This window comes from Orcinus orca, chromosome 4 (assembly GCF_937001465.1).
Source record: "Orcinus orca chromosome 4, mOrcOrc1.1, whole genome shotgun sequence".
Taxonomy (NCBI): Eukaryota; Metazoa; Chordata; class Mammalia; order Artiodactyla; family Delphinidae; genus Orcinus; species Orcinus orca.
The window spans coordinates 26,372,449-26,388,618 of NC_064562.1; the positions used below are offsets into that span (position 1 = coordinate 26,372,449).

The 16,170-nt window shown below is 34.8% G+C and overlaps 1 protein-coding gene across 1 annotated transcript in view; it reads left to right on the forward strand.

Moving 5' to 3' along the window:
• Positions 1-16,170, forward strand: part of ABCE1 (ATP binding cassette subfamily E member 1) — a 36,108-nt gene that overhangs the window by 11,745 nt on the left and 8,193 nt on the right. Inside the window, exons 9-16 of the mRNA XM_004263602.4 lie at positions 628-717; positions 5,372-5,493; positions 8,074-8,295; positions 9,305-9,364; positions 9,464-9,522; positions 10,800-10,910; positions 11,002-11,144; positions 11,260-11,382. Of these exons, the coding sequence (XP_004263650.1) occupies positions 628-717; positions 5,372-5,493; positions 8,074-8,295; positions 9,305-9,364; positions 9,464-9,522; positions 10,800-10,910; positions 11,002-11,144; positions 11,260-11,382 (930 nt within the window). The remainder of the gene's footprint in view (positions 1-627; positions 718-5,371; positions 5,494-8,073; positions 8,296-9,304; positions 9,365-9,463; positions 9,523-10,799; positions 10,911-11,001; positions 11,145-11,259; positions 11,383-16,170) is intronic.

The window sequence follows — 16,170 nt, forward strand, 5'->3', positions numbered from 1 at the left end:
TAAGATGAAGCTCTCCTACCAGGCTGGCAAGGTTTTCCATAGCTCAAGTGGAAAATCAGGTTTTTTAGGTTATCCTAAATCAGGGTGGCTTGCCATGTGAGAGAGAAGAAGGAAGTGAAAAAGGCGAGTTTCCTTTCTACCTTTTAATGCCTCTCTTCTCCCAGATAGTTTTTGCTCTCGTCTTTTTCCATACTTCTACTCTGGCATCCAATGCAGGCTAGTTTTTCTCCATAAAGTATTCTGTAATTCTGGGCAGAGCCCTCCTTTCCAAAAACTCTGTTTGCTTTAGTGCAACCGACTTTAGCCAATTAAGAGAGCCCTCTGAATTACTTCGGAATATATCAGAATATTTTTCATGAGGAGATAACAGTTTGTAAGTTAGCCTAATCTAGGAGTCTCTCCCCAGACTTGATATGCAGTCCTGCCTTTCGTAATTTATTTTCTTCCTTCTACTTCTGAACAGAATACAGAAATTTTTACCATTATGGGGTGGGCTCCTCATTATTATAAGAGGATTTTTGTTGTTGTTAAATCAGAAACTATATCTCAGTGCTTTAAAATAACATGCAAGATAGAATTTTATCATACTTGCCTTTCAAATTATTATGTTTGCTTTTTTTTTCATAGTTTCATGTTTGATGAACCTTCTAGTTACCTAGATGTCAAGCAGCGTTTAAAGGCTGCTATTACTATACGATCTCTAATAAATCCAGATAGGTAAGTACAGATTTGGTATATGCCTGTGCTGTTTTGTTTGAGGACTTTCACAGATTTCTAAAGTTTAAACACTGGGACCATCAATGTCACATATATGTGTGTGTTTTCCATCTTGGTTTTTGGAGCTATCACTTGAACTTACCTTCCTCTATCTAGAAAAGAGATTCTTAATGCAAGATCCATTTACTACCATACCTGTTTCCAGGGAGCCTAAGAATACTCTGTAGTGATATGCAAATTTTGGCATATATGTATGGATTTCTGGGAAGCAGATCCTTAACTTTTACCAGATCCTCAAATGGATATGTCACTCATACACACAATTTTAGAACAGAGTAATTCCGGTTTCCCAGGTCTTACTGAACACAAGGGAGGTCTTAAAAACTTCTGTTAAGTAATCACAACGTCGTGTATTTGTAGGGTGCTTTTGTAGTTTGCAGAGTTTTTATATCCATTATCTCATTTGCGCCTTAGTAAACTTGTAAGTAAGAATCTTTAGGTGGTATTCCCATTTTGCAGATGAAGATGTTTTAAGGTCAGAAAAGCTAGTTATTTCTAGGTTTCCAATTTGTGATATGGCAAGAACCCAGGGCTTTTTCTGTTCCTCTCTTTAGTAGCTGATTTAATTCATAGCTGATCTTACAACAGAGCAAGAGAAATCCCTAGGGATCAAAAAACCAAAGAGAGAACTGTAAATTACAGGGGAAAAACAAGGATGGCTTTCTTGAGGGGACGTTGCTTGTCTCTGTAGTAAGTCTTGAGCTTTAACAGCCACTTGTGGGCAAGAAGCAAGGCCTTGTATTGAATTATCACACAAAATGCCAGGACTCTCAAACGACTGCTTTCTCAGCAAAAGAGCAAACACAGGAGGATGTCAAGGAAACATATACCTGTCACTCACTGAGATCCTTGGAAATGGAGGGCTGGCTCCCCTTCAGATCTCTTTAGGGACTGGCAGCTCACATGGATATGGAATTGAAATTTATGTGATCAGGGGAGTCTAAGAACCATCCATGTTAAGAAAGTAACGTAACAAGAGGGCCCTAGAATCTTTAGTTCTGTGGTACCTAGATGAAGCAAATATAAAACCACTCTGGAAGCATATGCCCTCAACCCTGGTCACACAGGATTTCTACAGGTAAAGACTCAAGAGCTTTAAGCCCAGGGTTATAAATGGTAGGAGGAAACTGTCTACAAATGAGTCAGTAGACACAACAAACAGCAGGATTTAGACTTTCAGGAACTTTGAGTGACATTCTCAAAGAGACTGTAAAATAATATTTAAAATAATTTAAAACATGAAGATTTAAAACTAAGAATATGATACTACAAAAAAGCAACAGGTAAATGTTTAAAAAACCCAAACAAATCTAGAAATTAAAAGTATAGTTATGACATTGAAAACTCACTGGACAGATTAGACAGGTTAGGTACAACAGAAAAGAGTGTGAGAAACTTGAAGAGTTGGTCTGAGCAAGCTACCAGAATACAGCAGAGAGAGAATTAGATTGAAATACAGAAGGGAGGTTCAGAGACATGGAGAATGGGATAAGAGAGAATAGAATGAGAAGAGGATTTACATATGTCTTAATAGGAGTCTGAAAAATAAAGCTATGAAAAGGTCATGGCTGGGTATTTTCCAGAATTGGAAAACTTGACTCCATAGATTCAAGGAGCAAATGATCCATGTACATACCTTGAAGTAAAACTTGGAATATCAGTGGTAAAGAGACAGTCTTAGTTGAGCCAAAGCGTAGCCATAATTTTCACTTCATTCTTAGACCAGGGCATTATGATAGCCTCTTTGGGGGAAGTAAGAGTATAAAATGTCCCAATATTCAGGGACTTCAGGATAAGGTAAATTAAAGAATACATAAGCAGTCAAGTCAGTAGTTCTCAATCCTAATACCTTTTTATAAAACATTTTTATATTCCTTTGTTTTACTGAAATGAATATCATAGATATTATCTACATTTACACATAATTTTTTTAATACTATATAATGCTTTAACCATAATGAAAAAGCTAAAAGGATAATAATTTACAACCAGGTGACATGTATTTCAATATTCAGCCAAATCACTACATTCTATGTTATGAGAGGGCAGTAACCATAGTTGTAAAAAGGATAACATGCCAAAACAGGTTAGATTGACAAAGAGAAGAAAATGATTGTTAGATTTCCTCAGATGTGCTGGGTCTCATTTTTATAGGTAAAGGGTCAAAATAATTTCTTTGTAGTGATAGACTGATAATAAAAAGTTACAGGAAGTATATCTGCATCCTGAAATTCTACAACATATCAAGGCATACATTCAGTCTTTAATGCTGTAAAAAGATTTTGAAGATCATATCCTCCGATAAACAACAAGAAATAGAGGATGGATTAGAGAGGGGAATAGTAATGCGAGAGGAAGATTAAAAACCAACAGATAACCCAAAATTAAGTGTAGGGTGTAAATTTTCATAGCATACATTTCTTATGTTGCAGATTATTGTTTCTTCCCAAACCCTCAGAAAATTAGAGTGGCTCTCCTAAATCTTTTTTAACATTTTGGACTTCTGCATAAGCTCCATTTGAAAGTAGGGAAGGCAGGAGGTGTGACTTATTTTTTTCTTCTTTTCAAAGCACATTAAAAGCCACTAGATAATAACTATGCTGCCTTATACTTGGCCTTGAAGATTTTAATGGTAAAAAAGCAGAGAATTATTCCAGATAATGGAACATTGCCAATAAAGATACCAAGGCAGGATAAATATTGGCCCACTTGGGTGATTTGCCATTTTTATTGATGCTCACCACATTCAACAGTGGGCAAAAGTTTATTTGCATATTAAGAAGGGTGTTCCTACTAGAGGTAGAATTGGAGGTGAACCATGAAAGGGTTATGTAGAACTTCAGCAAGTGAGGATTTTAGGCAGGATGTTAGACCATTGAAATGATAGACCACCCTTAGACACACAGGGATAGAAGGGTAGATTATTCAGGAAACAAGCAAAGAGCCATTTTTCAGTGTGTCCTATATATAAATGAAATAAAAGAAATACAGATGCTGTGGTTCAGTGGACCAATTATTCGACTTTACAATATTGTAAAAGCAATACACATTCAGTAGAAACTGTACTTCAAATTTTGAATTTTGATATTTTCCCGGTCTGGCGATAGGCAGTACGATATTATCTTCTGATGCTGGGCAATGACAGCAAGCCACAGCTTCAAGTCAGCCACATGAGCACGAGGGTAAACAGCTGGTACCCTTACAACCATTCTGTTTTTCACTTTCAGTACAGTATTCAATACATTACATGAGATACTCAACACTTTATTATAAAATAGGCTTTATGTTACATGATTTTGCCCAACTGTAGGCTAATATAAGTGTTCTGAGCACATTTCAGGTAGGCTAGGCTAAGTATGATGTTTGTTAGATTAGGCATATTAAATGCATTTTCAAATTACAATGCGTTTATCAGGTGTAACCTTATAAATTGAGGAAGATGTATAGTAGCTAAAGTTTTGGAAGGTCTTAAAAGAAAGTCTGAAGATGTTATGTGTTTCATTTGGAACTGAGAGCCACATCTGGGGACCTGAAGAAAATGAGGTTTGTTAAAAGCCTATAACAATATTGATAGAAATGACAGCCTGAATTAGAATCTAGATAGAGAAAGAAAAGAATGAATTAGACATGCTTGACAATTTAAACAATATATGATTGCAAATAAAATTCTTTTTTTTATGGGAGTAGTGATTCCATCAATAAAAATATGGCTGGTTTTTATTTGTACAGGAAGCTGATAAATTAGAATTTTATATAAAGCAGAAACTAACACACCATTGTAAAGCAATTATACTCCAATAAAGATGTTTAAAAAAAAAAAGAATTTTAGGTGTCTGTAGGACATTGCTTTTTGAACATCTTGAGCTAAGTTGAATAGGAATAAGATGCGTAAAAGCTTTATGATTATTATTTGCCTAATAGTTTCTATACTAGCAATACATTTTTCCTACCACTTGAAAAGTCATGTCATAGCCCATCCCGTTTATAAAGTGCTCCAGTACACACACTAACCTATTTTCTTTCTTACCGTCACTAGATTTTTATTACCTGTAAAAACATTTTGCTAACGTAGTGTTTTTTGGTATTGTTTCATATTCATTCCTTGTCTCCACAGCTGAAGTGAAAATTCTCAGGTTGAGGATTCTGTTGTATTCTCTGTGCATTCCTTACTACAGCTAGCATGAGACAGGACAAGTAGAAGGGTTTAATGCATAAATTGAAGAGCATAATAAACAGTTTAGAATAGGTCTGATTTAAATCTATTATAATTGTTTCTGCTTTGTAAAGTTTATTTTGAAGTTTATTTTATTAACAAAACATTTATTTCATTTATTCATACACTATTTCATGTTAACTCTTTTCTTTTAGTTTAAGAAAACAATTTGAAATATGAACGTTGATAATGAGTCTTAAAGAAAATGTTTTAGAACTTAAGCTTAATATGGTCTTTACGGTTAATTTTTTAAAAATATATCTGTCTTCCTGAAATTTACACTGTAGTTTTTTAAAAAACTATGTAAAAGTTTTCATTATAATTATTTTAATTATATATATTATATTACATTTTAAAATAAAAATCTATATTGATTTTCAGATATATCATTGTGGTGGAGCATGATCTAAGTGTATTAGACTATCTCTCTGACTTCATCTGCTGTTTATATGGCGTACCAAGTGCTTATGGTGTTGTCACTATGCCTTTTAGTGTAAGAGAAGGTAACTTGAAAAACTTTTCACAATGCTGTATTCTCTTTCACTCTAATGCTTAGAAAATGTATTGCTGTTGATGCTAAGTAGTTAAGTGTTGCTGTCATATTACTTATCCAAAACTCTGGCCTTAAGGAATTTAATCTCACAATAGAATATACATATATAAGGTTATATACATCAGTTGTTAAACATAACCTATGTCTTTTTGTAGAAGTTTTTGTTGTGGGTAAAAATGCTCTATCACTTTCACTATTTATTTGCTACATTAAAAGTTTCTTTTATATTTTGGCCTCTGCAGCATCACTGTACTACTTGTCATGTTCAGCTTTATCTTTGACGGGCCAATACCAGTAGGAAAACTCTTAAAATTGATTTAGTGCTCATCTTGTTTTCATGTTTCAAATTTATCTGTATCCTAAGTCTGTGAAACTAAGACTATACAAAAGTCTAATAAGATAGTTAAGTATATTATAGTCTAGTAAGTGACTAAAATTCTAATAAAATAGCTTAGTAAGTGTATTTTCACTTATTCCTTCTACTTTCAGGAAAGAGGGACTCTGGTCTGTTTTCCATGTCTCTTCCCTAAGCAAGTTAGGCAAAAGTAAAAACTAGCCTACCACTAAGTGGCTCTTGAAACAGAATCAGTGCACTCTCTGCCTCATACACCTTCTTCCTTTTAATTTCTTTCTTAATTGCTTCCTCATTCCTATTTTTACTTTTTTACATTTCTTCTCTCCAGCTATGCCTTAAGCTGGCAATCTAGAACACCTAAAAGGACTACTTAGTCCATATCTTGAAAAAATACCATATTCTACAAGAATAAGTATTCATGTAGCCTTATAGCTCCCTAGGTTGAACAGGCTCTTTTTTTTTTTTTTTAAAGCTGTCTCTTGAAAGAGATTGCTTTTGAGTTACCTAAGAAACTTTTGGAGAAAGAAATTATATTGCATCATACTCTGCATAAAAAGGCAGTGGTATCTTTTAATTTATAAAAAGTGTATAAATAGTTTAAGATGTGGGGAAGGAATTGCTCTCACGTCCCTATCTATACATTTGAGATAGGTAGGTATTTTAAGGGAAAATTTGTGAGATTTCCCAGTTTTCTTTCCAGTAGTCTTAAGAGATGATATCAGAAGCAATTAATGTTTTATTCTCCTCAGTTAGCAAGTATTTATTGAATGCCTACTCTGCCTAAAGTAGTTCTAGAATCGCATTGATGATAATGACATGGGTACCTGGCAATCACTTTTCATAATTCCATTTATAGATGCCATGTCTAAAGCCTATGCCAAGAAGTAGTTCCTGGTGAGGTTTTTAATGTACCCTATCTGTTAAAACAATTCAAGTAACAAACTGCACTTAATCTTTCTGCTTTCCTTTAATATACTGAAATTAACACATTATATGTAAAAGCTCTTTATGAACTGTAAAGGAATTTTTGCTTGAACTCATTTTTAAATTGGCAAGAGAGACATTGCAGTATTAATGTATAAAGCTGACTTGTTAGTGTTTTTTCCACAGTCACTTCTCTGAGCTTTCATTTTCTTACCTGGTGAATTAGGCACTTGGACTAAATGGCCACTAAGTTTCCTTCAAGTTTATATTTTTATTTAATTTTTGGTTTTAATCTTTTTAACCCCACATTTGTAATTTTTAAATAGTTTAAGATATAAAAATGCTAATTTGGGCAGAATAAATATCTATTTATTCTGTCAATAAATATTTGTTGAACACCTGTGTTCTAGGCTGAAAAGGCCTAGATGTGGTTCTTAATTGCAGATGACATGGATAATATCCTTAGACTTTCTTTCAAGACCTTCTGGAACTTCACCTACTGTCCTCTTATAAATAGTAAACACTTTAAAAACAGATCTTTTCACTGTTTCCCAAATAATCCACTTTTCCATTTCTGTGCACCTGCCATTGTGGTTCTTAACAACTGCAGCATGGAGGAATTTTCATGTACAATATGTTAGTTTACTTTCAGTTATTAAAATCTGTTTAGATAATGGTGTTTTTGTACAGTGAAGCCAAAAAAAAGGTTAATGAAATAGTTTGTTATTATAAATTTCTTTGAAACCTGGGAAGTTAATCTGAAAACAAATGCAGTAAATCATAACTTGAACGTATGGTTATGTCTCCCATGAAAATGAATATTCGTAACTTAAATCATCTTTAAAAAATTATTGCTCAAACTATTTTATTTTATGTCAATCTGAAAATATTCCATTTTACCTACTTATCATTTTATAGAGAAAAATTACAATTTTTTATTTTAAAATACAGAAGAAATGGCATCATAGGCTTTCACATAAAATCTGATGGAAAAAATCTTATAAAAATCACGTAATAATGAAAAGTTATGCTTTGTGTATATAGGCATACATGAATTACTTAAACTTGGCATTAGGTACATGAAACACTGTTGTCACACTGCATGCTATAAATCCACAGAAATTTAAATCTTTGCATAGATTGCTCACAAGAGAGCCTAGGGTTTTGGCTTTTACATGATCATTTATTTTTGTGGAAAAAGTTTAGTCTTTAAGTGATCTTTACTAATTTATTTCAATGACTTTCCAACAGGCATAAACATTTTTTTGGATGGCTACGTTCCAACAGAAAACTTGAGATTCAGAGATGCATCACTTGTTTTTAAAGTAGCTGAGACAGCAAATGAAGAAGAAGTTAAAAAGATGTGTATGTATAAATATCCTGGAATGAAGAAAAAGATGGGAGAGTTTGAGCTAGCAATTGTAGCTGGAGAGTTTACAGATTCTGAAATCATGGTGATGTTGGGTGAAAATGGTAAGTTTTCCTTATTTTGTGATATTCGGAAGTTTGTTCTGTTTATCCAGTAACTGAGTGTTAATTACTCCATGAAAAACTTTGACTCAGTTATAGGTCTGGGAGCTGGATTGAATTCCTACATTTCTCAGTGTAGTTCACATTTTGTGACAACATATGATTTAATCTGTCATTTAATCGAGTTCATATTTCTTATTTTGTTTTCATAACCTTCAGTGAGAATAAGATTTTTTCTAAGCTGGTTTTTCTATGTATAAATTGATATGAATAGCACTTATTCATCTTAGAAACTGACTAGGAAGGAAAGGATAAATTGGTAGTTCTGAAGCAGTCTAGTTTAAAATGTTTTTCTTGCATTCCTCCACTTGGAACCTTTCTTAATTTAAATTTAGGCTAATCTAACTTTGTAAATAGTTGTATTACCAACACTTTTTAGTAATAGATTATCGTCATAAACATAGTTACGAGATGAATTTGAGTGCCAAATATCTGGTATGGCTTTCATGATTTTTAGAAAAAGATTTGAATTGTGTACTTATAGCTTACAAAACTGTAGAAGAAAAAAATTTTATGAAGATTGTTGCAATGTATCAGTTTTTAGTTAACAGGAATTTTGAGCTTGGTTGCAATTAAATATTTCATGTAACTGGCCTTTATGATGATGGTATCAACCATAACAATTATTGTCCTGTCTTAACAATAAATTGTGTGCATTGATATTTTAGCTAAATAAGTCTTTCAAGAACTAACCCAAGACTTTATAGACCACCGTTTGTTAAAATGGCCGTCATAAACTTTAGTCTATATTCCTCCTAATTAGTTTAGAATGATACTTGAGAGAAGAATCATGAAAGTTCAAGTATTTTTCTATATAACCTTCAGAATTCAGTAGTGTCAGTGTATTTGTTCAAAACTAATTTCTCAGTTAAAACCCAGTAGTACATTAGTGATTTACTGTAAATGTGAAGCATCTTTCAAGTCAATTTCTTGTATGTTGTGTTGTTGCCAGGTACTGGTAAAACGACGTTTATCAGAATGCTTGCTGGGAGACTTAAACCTGATGAAGGAGGTACTGTTGTAATATTGAGTCTTTTTACTCTGTTCCACATAGTAAACTTTAAAGATCTGGGCCGTTTTCAGTGTCTTATTTATTTGTATTACTTTGCAGGGGAAGTACCAGTTTTAAATGTCAGTTATAAGCCACAGAAAATCAGTCCCAAATCAACTGTGAGTTATTCTGTTATTTTGTTATTGAAGAAGAGTTTATATGTGTATATACCTAGAGCATTAATCTTACACTATATCAGAAATTTTCTCCAAATTAGTTTCTGTACAGGTGTAATAAGGTGGCTAAGGAAGATCTTAGGACTACTACAGTTCTTTATTCATTTCCACTACTAGGAAACTCTTAAGTCTGTTTGGCATCTTTTTCCAAAATAAATCTTCAAAAACTTAATGTGTTTTGGTGCTGCAGATGACATCAAGAAAGTGAAAAGTTACCCACAGGACTGGAGAAGTTATTTGCAAATCATATATTTAATAAGATACTCGTATCCAGAATATATAAAGAACTGTTACAGCTCAATTTTTAAATGGGCAAAGGATTTGAATAGACATTTTTCCAAAGAAAATATACAGATAGCCAATAAACACATGAAAAGATGCACAGCATCGTTAGTCATTAGGGAAATGCAAATCAAAACCACATTGAGAGACCACATAACATCCATTAGTATGACTTAAAGCAGAAAGACAATAACAAGTATTGCTGAGGATGCAGAGAAATTAGAACCTCATATGTTGCTGGTGGGAATGAAAAATGGTAGAGCCACTGTTATTCTGTCATAAAAAGAAATAAAACACTGATACATGTTACAATATGGATGAGCCTTAAAACATGAAATTAACCTCCTTTGATTTCTGCAGGTGTTGTAATGAACTTATTAATTACAGTATCTATGCTCAGTACTCACTCATGTTGGGAATATTTGAGACGGCGTGGCTTACAATGAAAATTTTATCATTGATACTTTCTATAAGCTTAGCTTTTAAGTTCTCAAACTCAGCCCTCTTCTCAAATAACAAGTTAAAAGACATCTTAAATTTATCCCTGTCATATTATCGTGCATTTTGTGTTAGCTCACAGATTGCCTAAGATTAGTTGATACCCATATTGACCTTTAGAAGTATTCCTAGTCTCTAATGATTTCTTCCCTGAAACATTTATCATTTACTACTTTCAAATTTTAAGATTTTGGTTTTTTTTTTTAACTTGGACATGGTGGGTTTTTAATTTTTAAAGTCTCAAAACATGTCATAGCTGATGGATAAGCATCTAAATACTATCGATATCTGCTGGTGGCAAATTGATATACTTTTGCTGTGTAGCTTAACTTTCTCAAGATTCAAAATTAGAGTAGTTCTATACTGAAATAAAATTTCAATACTTTTCCATTAAATACTATACTTTTCCATTAAATAATTCCATTTTTCCATTAAATAAGGGAAGTGTTCGCCAGCTACTACATGAAAAGATCAGAGATGCTTACACTCATCCACAATTTGTGACTGATGTAATGAAGCCTCTGCAAATTGAAAACATCATTGATCAAGAGGTACTCTAAAATAATTTTTGTTGTTTTATCATTTTATTATTTTAAACTTTGAATGTCTCTACATGGTTTACTGAACTTCTTTTGCAAATAGGTACAAACATTATCTGGTGGTGAACTGCAGCGAGTAGCTTTAGCTCTTTGTTTGGGCAAACCTGCTGATGTCTATTTAATTGACGAACCATCTGCATATTTGGATTCTGAGCAAAGATTGATGGCTGCTCGAGTTGTCAAACGGTAATGTCCCACTCATAAAGAGTATTACCTGTGATCGTGTGTAGTGGCAGACAAAAGTGCTTAATATAGTGTTTGAATATGATGATATAAAGCTTTTCAAAATCATGTGTTTTAGTTTCATACTCCATGCTAAGAAGACAGCCTTTGTTGTGGAACATGACTTCATCATGGCCACCTATCTAGCAGATCGAGTCATTGTTTTTGATGGTGTTCCATCTAAGAACACACTTGCAAACAGGTAAAACTATTTTCTAAACTAAGTTCCAACACTTAGAAACTTACTTTATTTAGTTATTTATTTCAAGTTGGCTGGCTCTTTTTTTTTTTAATCTTTGTTGGAGTATAATTGCTTTACAATGTTGTGTTAGTTTCTGTTGTAAAACAGTTTGTTGTACAACAAACTGAATCAGCTATAAGTATACATATATCCCCTCCCTCTTGAGCCTCCCCCCCCGTCCTCCCTATCGCACCCCTCTAGGTCATCTCAAAGCATCAAACTGATCTCCCTGTGCTATGCAGCAGCTTCCCACTGGCCATCCATTTTACATTTGGTAGTGTATATATGTCAGTGCTACTCTCTCACTTCGTCCCAGCTTCCTTTTCCCCCCACTATGTCCTTAAGTCCGTTCTCTACGTCTGTGTCTTTATTCCTGTCCTGCCACTAGGTTCATCATTAACGTTTTTTTAGATTCCATATATGTGCATTAGCATACGGTATGTGTTTTTCTCTTTGTGACTTACTTCACTGTACGACAGACTCTAGGTCCATCCACCTCATTACAAATAACTCAGTTTTGTTCCTTTTTATGGCTGAGTAATATTCCATGATATATATGTGCCACATCTTTATCCATTCATCTGTCTATGGACATTTAGATTGCTTCCATATCCTGGCAGTTGTACCACAGTGTTCATTGCAGGAATATTTACATGAATCTTTTTGAATTATGGTTTTCTTAGGGTATATGCCCAGTAGTGGGATTGCTGGGTCATATGGTAGTACTATTTTTAGGTTTTTAAGGAACCTCTATACTGTTCTCTATAGTGGCTGCATCAATTTACAATCCCACCAACAGTGCAAGAGGATTCCCTTTTCTCCACACCCTCTCCAGAATTTATTGTTTGTAGATTTTTTCATGATAGCCATTCTGACTGGTGTGAGGTGATTCCTGATTGTGGTTTTGATTTGCATTTCTCTAATAATTAGTGATGTTAAGCATCTTTTCATGTGTTTGTTGACAATCTGTATGTCTTTGGAGAAATGTCTATTTAGGTCTTCTGCCCATTTTTGGATTGGGTTGTTTGTTTTTCTGATACTGAGCTACATGAGCTGCTTGTATATTTTGGAGATTAATCCTTGTCAGTTGCTTCGTTTACAAATATTTTCTCCCATTCTGAGAGTTGTCTTTTTGTCTTGTTTATGGTTTCCTCTGCTGTGCAAAAGCTTTTAAGTTTCATTAGGTCCCATTTGTTTATTTTTGTTTTTATTTCCATTTCTCTAGGAGGTGGGTCAAAAAGGACCTTGCTGTGATTTATGTCATGGAGTGTTCTTCGTATGTTTTCCTCTAAGAGTTTTATAGTGTCTGGCCTTACATTTAGGTCTTTAATCCGTTTTGAGTTTCTTTCTGTGTATGGTGTTAGGAAGTGTTCTAATTTCATTCTTTTACATGCAGCTATCCAGTTTTCCCAGCTCCGCTTATTGAAGAGGCTGCTTTTCTCCATCATATATTCTTGCCTCCTTTGTCAAAGATAAGGTGACCATATGTGCGTGGGTTTATCTCTGGGCTTTCTATCCTGTACCATTGATCTATATTTCTGTTTTTGTGCCAGTACCATAGTGTCTTGATTACTGTAGCTTTGTAGTATAGTCTGAAGTCAGGGAGCCTGATTCCTCCAGCTCCGTTTTTCTTTCTTGATTGCTTTGGCTACTCGGGGTCTTTTGTGTTTCCATACAAATTGTGAAATTTTTTGTTCTAGTTCTGTGGAAAATGCCATTGGTAATTTGATGGGGATTGCATTGAATCTGTAGATTGCTTTGGATAGTGTAGTCATTTTCACAATGTTGATTCTTCCAATCCAAGAACATGGTATATCTCTCCATCTGTTTTGTATCTTTGATTTCTTTCATCAGTGTCTTGTACTTTTCTGCGTACAGGTCTTTTGCCTGCTTAGGTAGGTTTATTCCTAGGTATTCTTTTTGTTGCGATGGTAAGTGGGAGTCTTTCCTTGATTTCTCTTTCTGATTTTTCATTGTTAGTGTACAGGAATGCAAGAGATTTCTGTGCATTAATTTTCTATCCTGCTGCTTTACCAAATTCATTGATTAGCTCTAGTAGTTTTCTGGTGGCATCTTTAAGATTTTCTATGTATAGTGTTATGTTACCTGCAAACAGTGACAGTTTTACTTCTTCTTTTCCAATTTGGATTCCTTTTATTTCTTTTTCTTCTCTGATTGCTGTGGCTAAAACATCCAAAACTATGTTATGTTGAATAATAGTGGTGAGAGTGGGCACCCTTGTCTTGTTCCTGATCTTAGTGGAAATGGTTTCAGTTTTTCGCCATAGAGAATGATGTTTGCTGTGGGTTTGTCATATATGGCTTTTATTATGTTGAGGTAGGTTCCCTCTATGCCCACTTTCTGGAGAGTTTTTATCATAAATGGGTGTTGAATTTTGTCAGAAGCTTTTTCTGCATCTATTGAGATGATCATATGGTTTTTATCCTTCAGTTTGTTAAGATGGTGTTTCACATTGATTGATTTGTGTATGTTGAAGAATCCTTGCATTCCTGAGATAAACCCCACTTGATCATGGTGTATGATCCTTTAGTGTGCTGTTAGATTCTGTTTGCTGGTATTTTGTTGAGGATTTTTGCATCTATGCTCATAAGTGATATTGGCCTGTAATTTTCTTCTTTTGTGACATCTTTGTCTGGTTTTGGTATCAGGGTGATGGTGACCTCAAACAGTGAGTTTGAGAGTGTTGCCCCCTCTGCTATATTTTGGAAGAGTTTGAGAAGGATAGGTGTTAGCTCTTCTCTAAGTGTTTGATAGAATTCGCCTGTGAAGCCATCTGGCCTTGGGCTTTTGTTTGTTGGAGGATTTTTTGTTGTTGTTGTTGTGTTACGCGGGCAGCTCACTGTTGTGGCCTCTCCCGTTGTGGAGCGCAGGCGTGCCATGTGGGATCTTCCCAGACCAGGGCACAAACCTGTTTCCCCTGCATCAGCAGGTGGACTCTCAGCCACTGTGCCACCAGGGAACCCCGCTGTTGGAGGATTTTTAATCAGTTTCACTATCAGTACTTGTGATTGGTCTGTTCATGTATTCTATTTCTTCCTGGTTCAGTCTTAGAAGGTTGTACTTTTCTAAGAATTTGTCCATTTCATCCAGGTTGTCCATTTTATTGGCATATAGTTGCTTGTAGTAGTCTCTCATGATCCTTTGTATTTCTGTGGTGTCAGTTGTTACTTCTCCTTTTTCACTTCTAATTCTGTTGACTTGAGTCTACTCCCTTTTTTTCCTGATGAGTCTGGCTAATGGTTTATCAGTTTATCTTCTCAACGAACCAGCTTTTAGTTTTATTGCTCTTTGCTGTTTTTTCCTTCATTTCTTTTTCATTTATTTCTGATCTGATCTTGATGATTTCTTTACTTCTGCTCATTTTGGGGTTTTTTTGTTCTTCTTTCTCTAATTGCTTTAGGTGTAAGGGTAGGTTGTTTATTTGATATTTTTCTTGTTTCTTGAGGTAGGATTGTATTGCTATAAACTTCCCTCTTAGAACTGCTTTTGCTCCATCCCATAGGTTTTGGGTCATCGTGCTTTCATTGTCATTTGTTTCTAGCTATTTTTTGATTTCCTCTTTGATTTCTTCAGTGATCTCTTGGTTGTTTACTAGCGTATTGTTTAGCCTCCATGTGTTTGTATTTTTTACAGTTTTTTTCCCCTGTAATTGATATCTAGTCTCCTAGCATTGTGGTCAGAAAAGATGCTTCATATGATTTCAGTTTTCTTAAATTTACCAAGGCTTGATTTGTGACCCAAGATGTGGTCTGTCCTGCAGAACATTCCGTGTGCACTTGAGAAGAAAGTGTATTCCTTTGTTTTTGGATGGAATGACCTATAAATTTCAATTATGTTCATCTGGTCTAATGTGTCGTTTAAAGCTCATGTTTCCTTATTTATTTTTGTTTGGATGATCTGTCCGTTGGTATAAGTGGGGTGTTAAAGTCCCTTACTATTATTGTGTTACTGTCAATTTCTCCTTGCATGGTTGTTAGCATTTGCCTTATGTATTGAGGTGTTCCTGTGTTGGGTGCATAAACATTTATAACTGTTATATCTTCTTCTAGGATTGATCCTTTGATCATTATGTGGTATCCCTCTCTATCTGTTGTAACAGTCTTTATTTATTTTCTTATTTTTTATTTTTTATTTTTTTTGCGGTACGCGGGCCCGTCACTGTTGTGGCCTCTCCCGTGGTGGAGCACAGGCTCCGGACACGCAGGCTCAGCAGCCATGGCTCACGGGCCCAGCCGCTCCATGGCATGTGGGATCTTCCTGGACCGGGGCACCCGTGTCCCCTGCATTGGCAGGCGGACTCTCAACCACTGCGCCATCAGGGAAGCCCCAACAGTCTTTATTTTAATGTCTATTTTAACTGATACGAGTATTGCTACTCCAGCTTTCTTTTGATTTCCATTTGTATGTAATATCTTTTTCCATCCCTTCTCTTTCAGTCAGTATGTGTCCCTAGGTCTGAAGTGGGTCTCTTGTAGACAGCATATATGGGTCTTGTTTTGTATCCATTCAGCCAGGCTGTGTCATTTAGTTGGGGCATTTAATCCATTTACATTCAAGATTATTATCGATATGTATGTTCCTATTACCATTTTCTTAATTGTTTGGGGGTTTTTTTGTGGGTCTTTTTCTTCTTTTTTATTTCTTGCTTAGAAAAGTTTCTTTAGCATTTGCTGCAAAGCTGGTTTCGTGGTGCTGAATTCTTTTAACTTTTGCTTGTCTGTAAAGCTT